The 13,345-nt window shown below is 41.1% G+C and overlaps 1 protein-coding gene across 1 annotated transcript in view; it reads right to left on the bottom strand.

The window, feature by feature from the left end:
* TPK1 (thiamin pyrophosphokinase 1) overlaps window positions 1–12,836 on the bottom strand; it is a gene marked incomplete at both ends in the record, with an annotated part of 57,456 nt that extends 44,620 nt beyond the window's left edge. The window contains one exon of the mRNA XM_010146731.1: window positions 12,767–12,836. Coding sequence (XP_010145033.1) covers window positions 12,767–12,836 — 70 coding nt within the window. The remainder of the gene's footprint in view (window positions 1–12,766) is intronic.
* Window positions 12,837–13,345: the final 509 nt, after the last annotated feature.

Genomic DNA, 13,345 nt, shown 5'->3' with positions numbered 1-13,345 from the left:
AATAATAATAATAAAAAAAAAATCACTACTACCCACTCACGTGCTTAAAAAGAATAAAAAAAGGGAAAAAAACCCAACCTAAAAATCCTACTACCCTCATATGATCTATTTTGAGCTACACCTGAATGCCAGTCCCTCTTTTACACTGGAGAGAACGACAGAGGAAGTCCAAAGACACAGCCTTTTATCCACCGCCACTGCTCCCCACTGCGTCATTGTTTCGTACATCAAGCACTTTAAAAATACACCTTTTCTAACATGCTGACCCTTATCAATCTTATTCCCTGATATCCTATTAGCTCTCTCCACACTAACCGGATAATCCAGTCTCAAGCTGCAAATCCTTAATACTGCCTTCACTTAGCCAGTCACTCTATCCACAATGCTTATAATGAATAAACGAAGGAATAAATACAATTATTTAATGCCTCTGTTCTTTTTACACGCCAGACACCTTTTACAGAGAGATCAAAATACTGAAAGACACACTGGAGGAAATACAGAGAAAACCACATGCACATGTGCACTATGATCCAAAGCTTCTTATCTACACATTCCCATTAGCCACATGATGTGGTTACCTCGAATGGGCCACTCAGCCTTATGTCAAAGGACAGAACACACATTCCAGCTGGAGTTTCTTAACAACCAGGGAAGTCCAGGCAGTCTGAGAGTCAAGCAGCATGTGTATGTGGGATATGCCTCGGGAGTTACTGCTCCAAGAACAATATATTGCTATAGGATGAATTTCACTGCTGGTGTTGCAGCTTGCCAACAGTATTCTAAATATTTTCGATCGCTCTGTTGACTCCAAATACAATAAGCAGTACCAATTTCCAACTATCACCAATGCTTGCCTCAAATCTGAAATTAGTGTCATAGATGCTCAAATAATTTACACAGCTAAAAGTTGTGGAGTGATTTGGGGTTTCTTTGTGGTGTTCTTGGTGTTTTTGTTGTTGTTGTCTTTTTTTTAAAGCACAAGGTATTAAAATGGATTATGTCCAATCTCTGGAAGAACTGCTTACTGACAAAGTAGCAGCGAGAGTCTCACTCCTGCTCCATCTATTTGATAGAATCACAGAGTGGTTTGGGTAGGAAGGGACCTTAAAGACCATTGAGTTCCAACCCCCCTGCCATGGGCAGGGACACCTTCCACTAGACCAGGTTGCTCCAAGCCTCATCCAGCCTGGCCTTGAACACTTCCAGGGATGGGGCATCCACAGCTTCTCTGGGCAACCTGTTCCAGGGCTGGAACACTACCAGGTTGCTGAAAATATGAGACCCAGCCGTGGCAGTTTCCCTGCTTGCAATCACCATGGAGAAGTAAGGCATTCAGTAAAGCATTTATTACACTGCAAGAATACAGGACAGTGTATAGAGAAAGTGTAATTACTTAGACATCTAGACCTTAATCCCTTCCCAATTAAGAAGATCCTAAATCTGTAGAAAAGGTGATCTGAGTCCCTATTTGGCAGGCACTTATCTATTCCTATGTTGTGACATTAAAAAAGAAAAACTGAGTAACACTAAAAAGAAAAAAAAAAAAACCCTAAAACTAAAACCTGTGTTAAAAGCTCTACTGAAGCTGCATGGAATCTTAGTTTACCCTCATTCACCAAGTGCATTTCAAAATCCTAAACAACTCCAGAACTTAATTTCTAGGAGAATCTGCATGTAGCGTGCACACAGAGATAGCCACTGGTCAGTTCTGATTTGGTTTTTCTCCCTCTAGAATAAAAAATGAATTTTAATCATGGTGAGCTGTATTTGTTCTCAAGTATTATTTGTTTGACCTTTTTTATTTTGCAGTCGATTTAACTCAATACTCATTGCTACTCAGAGGAATAAACCAGGACATCAGTCCAAACCCAATAAAAGCTGTGAGCTTATGACTTGAAAGCATCTCTTCTTGAGTCCATTTCAGTACTTTCTTTATACAGTACCTGTATGTACTTGAGCTAAAAAGAGTTAGTGCAAGGTAGATGTATTTTATTCTGAATGTGTTCATGATCAGAGTGTCTCACACCAGACAGGTATTTTGGTGGTATTCTGAAAATTGTCACCTAGCTCATCATCTACTGATCTCTTCTCTCTGGCATTCACTCTTCTAGGCCTATCTTTGTAGTGCTAACCTGTTCTTGAGGTGCTTATATGTACACGAGTGCTTACAACAAGGTACTGAGGTGGAAAACATTTGCGAGTCAAGGGATAGCCTACGGCATACAGAACACGCTCCCTCTTGTATCAGCAGCCATCCTACTACTTTACTGCATGTTTCAGCCCAAACACTCTCAAATTTCTCAGCTGGGCTAATGAGCCAGAGCTGAGTGATGTGCTGATACTGGTCCAGAGTTCTGCAGAGACACCAAAACCAGTTTGCAGAGAGACTCTAGACTTGCCCGTGCGGAATGTCCAACCAGGCAAAGAAGCATCATAAGACCTTCATGCATCTCCATTTGTTTTAAGACATGCCGTAACCTTGGATCCCACCTACCTGAGCAGTTTCACACCCAGCCACACGATCAGACATTGTTCTGCTCAATTATTTGGGATGAGTAGGCAAGATACTTCTGTGTAGCTCATGCCATTTCCAACTGCCTTCCAATCTTTTAACATCGCTGCCCTCTGTATTTTCACTTGTTATTCAAAAAGTTCTTTCTTCCCCTACTCAAAACCCAGAATTCTCTATATTTCTCTATATTCACTATGGCCTTCAGGTAAATTACCTAAAACTTTAAAAAAATAAAGTCTTCATATAAGACAGAGCCAGTAAATTTTTTTTTTTTTTTAAAAAAAGAAAATACAACTAAATCAAGGCATCAGAAGACTTTTTCTCTCCCATTTTATGAAAATAAACCCCAGACTGGTACCTAAAGAAGGCAGGTAGGATGTTGCCTGCAGAGGACTGTGAACACCCAGGACTGCAAGCTGAAGAAGATTAGAGTTTCTCTGAACAGAAACGCATCCAAGAGCAGCTTTGGAGGTACCACTGTACACATTATCCACAAGCTTGAGTAAGCTATTTCTGCTGCCACAACAAAGCTGGCTGTGTGAGGTCTCAGGGCTTTAACATTCTGCCAAGGATTAACCCTTATGTCTTCAATTATGGAATCTGTAGAGCTGCCTGGCAACCTTACCTAGTCCAACCACTTAATTGATGCTCAACCCTCCATGGGGTTGGCGTTGCAGCTGGTTCTGCAGTCTTTGCTCCACGGCTTGTCCTTGTCAGAAGAGGTACAGAGTACTTTCATCACTTGACAAGGTAGAAGCCATCACACCACATCCCCCTAAATTGTTAACTTGTTAACTATTCTCATTTGTCAGCTGTAATAAGTAGCCTTGGTAAGTTTGAAACCACAGCTCCTTGTTTTTGGCAGCACTTTCTGTGAAAACAACGGCGACACAAAACATTTTAAAATGAAAAGCTGAAAGAGGCCATTTGTGAAATGGTAAGGCTCTTGGAATACAATTAGATTTAAAACCAAATTCTAGCAGAAGTGCTAGGAAAAATAGTTTAAAGATAAATGAATTTATATTTTAAAGTTTTACTTCTCATTATATTCTATAATGCAAAAAGTGCCCCATTCACAAGCTACTGGCTTCACTAACACTAAACAGATTTGAAGTATACAATCATCTGTTCTCAAAATAAAAGTGCCCATTTGAATGCAAATTGTTAAAAGTCAGAACCTCCAGCTTTCACATATTTGTAATAAAAAGAGAGTTGAGTCTACTGAAGGAAGAGAATAGGAAAAAACCCAAGAAATAAACATCCAGAATATGTTTACGCTCCAACAATCACTAATAAGTTTACTGAAAGAGCATTTTAGAGGCAGCAAAAAATAATCTGAATAATTTATCTACAGGTGTTATTTGCGTTCAGCCCCATTATGCAATATTCTGTAATGTGAAGTCACCTGGAAGGGGCAATACCCACACTTTTCAGGAACTATCCAGACTATGAAAAAAAAAAAAAAGCCAAAAAAGTGAGCAGGTGCCATAGCACCAGTAATCCTTCCCAAAATCGCCGAAGGGCAACAGTGCAGACCAGTGAAGGTCGAGGTCATTTATTAACATTCATTTTAAGGCACTGATAGCACAGATTTCTGTGCTCCCAGGCTGAATGCTGATCTTGGCGTTCTTCTAACTCTCAGCAGAGTGTCTTTGAAATCTAAGATCTCTCTTGCCATGTTCCATATAACGTTGGTATTTTAAATTTTACATGACCAGTATTATTGCAGCAAAGACCCAGCCTGGTTCGAGGCTTGTAAGAGCTTTCTGGTTTTGCTTTGTTTCAAACACAGGAAAACTCCTACCCCTCCAGCCCGCCCCCAACACCTGTAAAAAGTATTGCTCCATAAAAGCAAGCATTGCCTGCCTAATCCTTCATTTCTATTGATATTCAGAGATCCAAAAGAAACACAGGCATACACTTCACCCCAACGCACCAGAGCCAGCTTTCCCTGGATCCCGAGAATGACTCCTTAGGCACGATGAACCGAAACACTATAAAGTGCAGAGTGTTCTGAGGCCAGCTCAGGACTCTTTTCCAAGCTAATTTTTCCAGTGGTGACTCAATGAGCAGATATTTTATCACTACGAAGTCCTAACTTCCAGCATCAGGGTGGCCATAAATGATTTTTACCATGTCATAAAGCCAGAAATCACCCAGATGGCGATGACATCCCTCTACTTACAGTACACCAGGGGCACAGATACAGCCATTTGAAGAAGAAGCTGAAGCAATACAAACCCTCTGATTGAGAGACCTGGGATTAACTGAAAGTGTCCCTATACTCTCCTTTTCTTAGCCACATTTTTTCCCCTGTTTTTTCCAGAACTACTGTTCTGGACAAATCGTGACCCTTTATTTTCCTGGATGGCAATTAGAACTTGGCTTATGGTGCTCCTACTGGGACAGCACAGTTCTATGGGCAGAGCACCTCACTGGCAGCCAAGAGACCCGGTTTCTAAGTTGAAGTGTCCATCTGTTTTGTATTTGCCCATCACTCCATCTCCCCAGACTTTTGCCCTAGTCCTTCCCATCTACTCCTTAAGATTAAGGCCAGGCTGGATGAGGTTTGGAGCAGCCTAGTGGAAGGTGTCCCTGCCCATGGCAGGGGGGTTGGAACTCGATGGTCTTTAAGGTCCCTTCCAACCCAAACCATTCTGGGATTCTATGAAGATAGGTATAATTCCAGCAAAGACAAGTCTCACACTTGGGTCTGTTGAGGTGGCTGAAACAACAGGGTCCTAATGCCATCTTTGAATGTCTTGTATCAAAAAAGAAAAAGAAAATCTGTGGATGTATGCCAAAATGTGCAGGTAACTGGAGTGCTAACGGACACCAAGTCTACCTCCACCTAGGGCTTACTATCCCTTATTAGTGACTTCAGGAGGAATGATATCTGGCACTGCTACAGGCTCAGCTTTTAACAAGGAACTATCAGAAACTCTGATGAGACCACGTGAACAAAGACAGCATTTTAGCTCTTCTTAAGGCATTTTAAAGGTGACTGACTGAGAATATGAGATTATTTGGTAGCTCACTGGATGACTTTGAGCAAAATGGGAACAACAAAAGGTCTTGATTCCCAGTTTAACCAGTAGACCATACTCTCACTCTTACTTTAGATGAAAGCTGGTACATCTACCTCTGCCACTTCTGAATCATATCCAAAATTTCTACCCAAGAGTGCTTTTCCTCTTTACTCTTCCTTAAAGAAAGCGTGATCCTGTACTAAGGCAGTAACTTACTTTTAGTGTCCCATGAAACAAGGCACGCATGTGCCCGTACACACACACGTACGTCAGGGAGGAACAGCTAGCCCCGTCACAGCTTCTGTAAAGTGTGATGAGACAAAACCTTCTTTCTAACAGAGATCTAACTTCCTGGAGTCACAATGGGCAACACCGTCACCTCCCATCATTATTAGTTATAAATATTACAATTATTGTACAATTTCCATCCCAACTAGCAAAAGCAACAAAAATTCAACATAGACTGACTAAATTCTGCTAATATTTGTAAGCCCATGTGCCTTTTTAATTTTTTTCTTAAATGAGATGATAACCTGCTGTTTGATTTTCAGGTTGAGGGGATGGTGGAAAAGCCCTTGTACATTTTCTGTTACAGTTTATGGAATACAGTATTAACTACAATTAGAATCACCTCCAAGTAAACCTATCTGTAAAACAGCTTTTACCTCTGGTTGCTGGTGTCTCCCTCAGAACACAGCTCCACTTTGTGTGATTTGCAAAACACAGTACTACTGCCCCTCCTAAAATTCTCAAGTGAATCTGAACTATGGCTACGTAACTCCCAGATTTTTCTTCTATACTATCTGACGACTGAATAGAAATAAACACTACGGTGATTTAGTCAGTAACTGCAGAACACATACTCCTGGTCTGGCTTTATACTGCTGTTTAATATAAAGAGGAACCCATCAGTAAATAACAGCACCACTGATTTTCAACGCTCCATTTCTGTGAGCGTTTGATTCTGGGACCCAATAAGCCTGATAAGCCAAGTGATGTTATTGCCGTGGTACTTTCAGGAAACGCATCCCAGTACAGAAAGATAATCTTGGTTCAAATTGAGGAATGAATCTATGAGTATCTCTTAATATCTCAACTCTTCATTATTTCAGAAACAAACTTTGGATTCAACTTACAGTGCATGGAATAAAAATTTATCTGAAAATGTAATTGAGTGTAAGTAATTAAATTGAAGATAGAAATTTTAAAAAGCCAAAACCTACACTAGATGATCTAAACGTATCTTGGGAATTTCTCATCTACACTACCTGAAGCAAACACCCTCATCTTTCCAAACAGTGAGAGAGAAGTCGCTTTGGTTTTCTGAAATGTGTTTATGCCTGTCAGTTTGCTAAAGTAAGCTAGGGTTTAAAAGTGGATCCCAAGTCAGGTGGCTCCTAAAGGAGCTGAGTGTGGATAGGGATGGGTTTTCTGAACACTCCTGCAGAATTCACCAGGATAAACTCAAGATCCTGAATCTGATCTTTAAACACTGCTGCAGTTTTTAGGTCAGGCAAAAATGTCTGATGTAAAAGATTTCCTTAGGCCATTTAACAAATAAAGCACTCCCTCAGCTTTCAACTTTCTTGGCTTTCAGACTGTAATCCCTGAATTCAAAGAACTCTTCACCACCAGCAGCAACAGGAAAGCCATTTCAAATAGCTTTGACCTCACAGTTTCAGTGGTATTCTTTAAAAAAAAAAAAATACTGAAACATATCCTTATGTCAATATTAATAAAGCAAAAGCTTCACATTTATAACTCTCACACCCTCCCCAAAACATATGATAGATTTTAAAGACAAGAAAACACCATTGTACCTTTCTAGTACAACTTTATACTCAGAAAAACTCATTCAGTGTTTTCTGCAACAGTACCCTAAATTTTGCCTGAATATAAGATATCTTAAAAAAAAAAATCCACTATAATCTGAAGAGTTCAAGCAAATAATTTCTCTCAACCCTACATTAAGCTACATCGATAGCTAATTACCTTCATAAGTACCCTATTTCTAATTCAATGTGGAACACAGTGAAGTATATATGGATTTCTCACTCTATAATCCTATTAGGGACACACTTTTCCATGAGGAGAAGGCTTTCAGGAAACAAGACAATATTGCCATTTTACATATGGGTATTGCTAGCTGTTGCCCTGCTGTTTCTTCTTTCATGCTCTTCACATTGGAGGCAGTGGTTTCTAAGATTAGGCAAATTTGGTGTTAGTTATAACAAGCTGATTGCACAAGCCAACAAAGGAAGCCAGGACAGCTGGTCAGTTGGCACTACTTACCCTCACTGATTGCCAAAATGCACACATGAAGCCATCAAAATATACAGACAATTCCACTCTGAGTTATCTTTCCACCTTTTACACAAGCAAATACACGACTACTATTCCTTACGGAAGTTACACCAGCTTGGTTTTCCTATTCAAAGGTTAAGCCTATTGCTACCTTTTCAAACTTTTGAGGCAAGGTAAAACCTTGGAGAATGCATGAAGCATGGGGAAAAACATGACAAGATAGAGATCTGTGTGCAGTTGTAGAGTTACAATCTTGTTGGGATCATGGAAGCATGGATGAAGTGTTGCAGTGAGGGGATGCAGGCTCTTCAGGAAGGACAGGATGGGAAGATGATGAAGAAGGAGTTGCCCTTTATGTGAGAGCTGGAGTGCATGGAGCTCAGCCTGGGGATAGATGAAGTTAGGCAAGCTAAGCCCAAATGGAATTGAATCTGGCCAGGGATGTCAAAGACAAGAAGGGCTTCTCTATGTACAGAGGTGACGAAAGGAAGACTAGGAAAAATGTGGGCCCGCTGCTGAATAAAACAGGGGACCCGGTTACACAGAACATGGAAAAGGCTGAGGTACTGAATGCCACCTTTACCAGCAAGATCAGCCTCCAGGAATCCCAGGCACCAGAGACCAGGGAGAAAGACTGGAGCACGGAAGATGTACCCTTGGTGGAAGAGGATCAGGTCAGGGAATACTTGTGCAAAACAGACATATAAGTCCATGCAACCAGATGAGATGCACATACGAGTGCTGCAAGAGCTGGCCGATGTCACTGCAGGGCCGCTCTTGATAATCTTTGACCAACCATCGCGTCTGGCAGAAGTCCCCCAAGACTGGAGGAAAGGAAATGCCCTTCTTCAAGACAGTCATGACAAGAAGGAAGACTCTGAGAACGGCAAACTGCTCAGCCTCATCTCAATCGCTGGGAAGGTGATGGAGCGACTAACCCTGGAAAGCATTTCCAGGCAAGTGAAGGACAAGAAACTCCTCAGGAGTAGTCGGTATTGAAAAGTTTGTGATACGTCTAAATTTACTCATTGGCACTTGCAAGTATAATACTCAGTAAGTGTAAGCTATAAACGCTGTAGAATTAAGGCTTCTATTTTCCACTTTAGCTTTTCAACACAAAGCCTGGGACATAAAAAGAGTTTGTTAAATCCAAGTTAAAAAAGTGACATCACCTTGCAAACCAATCCCCTTGATTCCTTCTGACTCAATGGCTTATTGTTCCTAGTGATTGTAGGCAACCCACCTCATGCCATACAGTGAGTCTGATGTACTGAAACACTACAGAACCCCAGAAAGCCGGTGTTTTTCACGATAGGATTATCCTTCCTCTTATAGAGCCCACTGCTCCCCCCTTTGTCCTGAAGCTCTTAATAGTGCAAAACCTGTATACACGATGGATTTGACATCTCTCTGGAAAATAGCATCTGAGAAACAAGTACTAATGATTGTTTTTACAGGTGCCAATACGATGATAGTTTTCGATGCATCTTCACCTTCATACACCCCAAAGCCAGTGACACCCAGGTTAATCGATGCCTTGAGATTGAATCAGAATGTGTTGAGAAAGAAGTTGCTGTTGTGTGATACAGATAAGGAAGAACCTAACGCTGAAGTGGGTAACTGCTTTACAGTGATTCAAGGAAACAACAGGAAAGGCAAGGCAGACAGAGTAAGGCAGGGAAAAAAAACAAACCCATAAAGATCAGTTATTCACCTTTAACTCTGATAACTTTGATCAGCTGCAAATGTTTAACAATCAAGAACAGCTTAGCTATAATCCTTATTTCTAAATGGGAACTGATGATAACAAAGAAAAAGCACAGTCTAATGAAAATAACCTTTCTGGGCTGTAGAGAAAAGCAACAGAGCATGGGAGTCCGTCCCTTCTTCCCTCCGGCCTTTCCTCTGTCCCCAGGACTGACAGCTCCCAAAGATGGGCTCTCTGAGGAAAAGTTATCCTGCCCTTTTGGTTACTTTTCCTACCCCTCCTGCTCTAAAAGTAATTTGTTTTAACACATCATTGAAAAAACAATCCCCAGCATTATTTCTCCTTATCCCTAGTTACAAACATGAAGGTTTTCTTGGGTTCGTTTGCTTTTAAATAAGAATAATTGCAATTCATGTTTGTTGAGCTAGTTTTTACAGAAACTTAGGGGAAAAGTTTGGACAGGATGAGCGAGTGGATGAGGCCCTCTACAGACAGATAGCAACAGCCTCACGTTCACATACCCTGGTCCTCATGGGGGCTTCAACCACCCCGATATCTGTTGGAGGGACAACATGACAGGGCACAAGAAAGCCAGGAGATTCCTAGAATACGTCGATGACAACTTCCTTATCCAAGTGACAGAGGAGCCGACCAGGAGGGGTGCCATGCTGGACCTTGTTCTCCCCAACAGAGAGGGGCTGGGGGGGATGTGAAGCTCAAGGGCAACCTGGTCTAGTGGAAGGTGTCCCTGCCCATGGCAGAGGGGTTGGAACCAGGTGATCTTCAAGGTCCCTTCCAACCCAAACCAGTCTGTGATTCTATGAAAACCAACCAAACACATCATACAAATGACACCACAAACACAGATGAAGACATGTTATATCTTACATACACAAACCTCATGACCTGAAGTCACAGTGCTATGGAGGAAGGGGAGAGCTTCCTTTGCTTGATGGGAACAGGTGAACTGCTCAAGAACCGAAACAAGTCAACACACAGATGAGGCAACCAGGAAACTGATGGGGGCATGGTACATTTTAGCCTAAAACAGAGGAAGCTGGACATGGTGGTGCTCCCACCTGAAGACTTTTAAGAACCAGCTAGAGAGGTATGCATCAGGAATGGAACAGATACGTTTGGCTTCAGCCTGAAGCAAAAGGAAAGAAGGATGGATGTCTTCAGGTCATTTCTAGCCCTATCTTCTTCTAAGATTTGGAAACGGACTCTTCAAAACAACAACTACTTTACTTACCGCCAAAGGAAGACAGCCCTGTAACAGTTCCATACTGCAAGCTGTACTTTTGTCAGAATGTTATAATTTAGTCTCACTCTGAAAGATTCCTCAGGCACTTTGGTGTCACTGAGAATCAGGACCGAAAGTTCTTTATGTGTATCTCTTGGACATACTAATCTCCCTAGAATTAAAGAACTACAGTTTTTATGGTTTGATACAACACAATTAGATATCAGGGCTTTGAATAAAATAGAGTTTTAAAGAGAAGGTTAAGACAGCATTAAAAAAAATGATTAGCATGTCAGTGGAGTCTGAGCAGAGAGCTCTTTAGTAACACTGGACAGGGAATTTGAGGGAAAATACTTCAGAGAAGTAAATGAATATTCTTTCCAGCAGAATGATTTCTTTAAAGACAAAAATCAAAATTATGCAGGTCTTTTTGTTTCAAAAGAATCACTTTGAAGGTAAAATATACCTACCCAAGGCAATTAAGATGAGAAGAAGAAAGATAGAGAAAAAGAATACTCCAAGGGCCAAGTATGTTAAGATTGAAAGAACTATTCAATCAAGGTATAATCATTCATTTTCCCCTGAATTATATTTATTTAATCCAGACATAAAGGAGATCAGAAGAGATGAATGGGTTACAGGAGAAGGTAAAATGAAAGCTCTAAAATGTTGTTCTTTGGCAAGCATCACCATTACCAGAGAGAACTGCTTGCTGCAAGTCAAACAGATTTACGTTGGAATTCAGGATTAAGTTGTGTGTGGTTCTGTTAGCAACTACGAGGAGAAGGGAAACAGCAGATTACAGAATGAATACTCCTACAACAGCTAGTAGTGCCTGACAGAGTCTAGTCTTGGTTTTAGCAGTTGTAGATCTCAGCCATCAAACCTCTCACAGGTGACAAAGGAAGAAATTTTAAGTTAACCTTTACTTTAAAACTGTAACTCTCCAATTCTGGTCTTGGGATGAAGGACAGGAGGAAGCCAAGCTTCCCCTGGCCTCTGTCATATGCTTGCCATGAGATGAAACACAAAATATGTACCGGATTTTGCTGTTTGAAGAAAATCATTCATAAGTTTGTAAGTTCTAACAAATACCTGTCTCATTCCTTTGCCCTGGGACTCAGCTTTATTAATTTATTTGCTTTTACTAAACTTATATTTAGGAATTCTTGCTCAAAATAACTGGAAATCCTAAAGACAAGCACAAAGGATCCTTAGGAACCTCAGAATACAGAGTGTTCCGTGGTTTCAGTACAAAAATGAGAAACCACTTGAATGCAGTATTTTGCATCACACCCCAACCCATCAACTCTCCTGAGTCAGAAACCTGGGATATTTTCCAATTTTAATTGCCATTACTGACAACAAGGATATTTTCTACTTTCAGTCGTATTTCCTTACCCTAGGATATACATTTATAGGTCACCTCTGTGCTCGCGTTTGGTCACGTATGGTGCCCTGATGCTAATTTAGAATTAATGCAGGCAGAAAAGGAGACTTTCTATTTTATCACCCATCTCATTTTGCAAAGAAAACACATTTCTTCTAAGGCCTCACAAGAAGAATGAAGAGGGCATACTTGTTTCAGCTCTCGGTGAGAGGCATCAGATGTTCCCCTAGTGAACCCTTGCTAGGGGCACAGCAAGTTTTTTCAGAGGCTGTATCAAAGGCCTAGCTCTGACGGATGCATAAAGACAGACGGAGAGCAGAGCTTTCAAGAGGAAAAAAGACCAGTGGGCTTAAGGAATAAAAGTTATTTCGGGCTACCTGTGTGTTTTTAAAAATGGTAACTGGGAATAAAAATTTTAAAAAACGTGGAAAAAATATTATACTACCTGCCACAGTTCATTAAAGTGCCACTCACAGAGCAGGCCCTACTTCAGTAACCAAACAGATCCTCTCCCTGCAGATTTTACTTTCACTGAGAAGAGAGGACTTCAATAATTTCAAGTTTATTGTTAACATACCTCTCCTGGCTTCCTTCCGTGATGTGATAGAGACGATTGGCACCTCCATCAGCGCAAGCTCTCAGCGCAGCTGCAAGTGAACAACAACATCATCAATGTATTGGCATTATAAACCAACAAACAACCAGTTACTCCAGTACCGACATTTCTGTGCAAACTCAAGTGTTCACGTAGGGAATAAACTTGAGATCTCACATGCCTTTAGCTTCCTGTACTCGACTACTTCCCTTGTTTCTCTAAACAGGCATTTGAACTGGTTTTATCAGACTAGTGCCAATCTTCATCTGACTGTGCCACTCTACTTTCCAAACAGCTTATTGCTATCTATCCTAACCTACTGCTCAGCCAGATCAAGCTACAACAGGGGCAAGCACACAAAACCTGAAAAAGGCTCATCCTCCAGGGATGGGCATGTATTTGTCTAAACAAGTGTGAGCTTACACCTTAAACCTAACAATCTTCTCACCCAGGCAAAGAGTTCACAGAGGAACCTGAAGGTGTGCAAGTCCATGGGACCCAATGGAATACATCTGAGGGTCCCGAAAGAACTGGCAGATGCAGTAGCAAAACCTCTCTCCA

This window comes from Eurypyga helias, unplaced genomic scaffold, assembly GCF_000690775.1.
Source record: "Eurypyga helias isolate BGI_N326 unplaced genomic scaffold, ASM69077v1 scaffold11492, whole genome shotgun sequence".
NCBI lineage: Eukaryota > Metazoa > Chordata > Aves > Eurypygiformes > Eurypygidae > Eurypyga > Eurypyga helias.
Note: the sequence above shows the minus strand (reverse complement) of the source record. Positions and strands in the feature narration are given on the sequence as shown.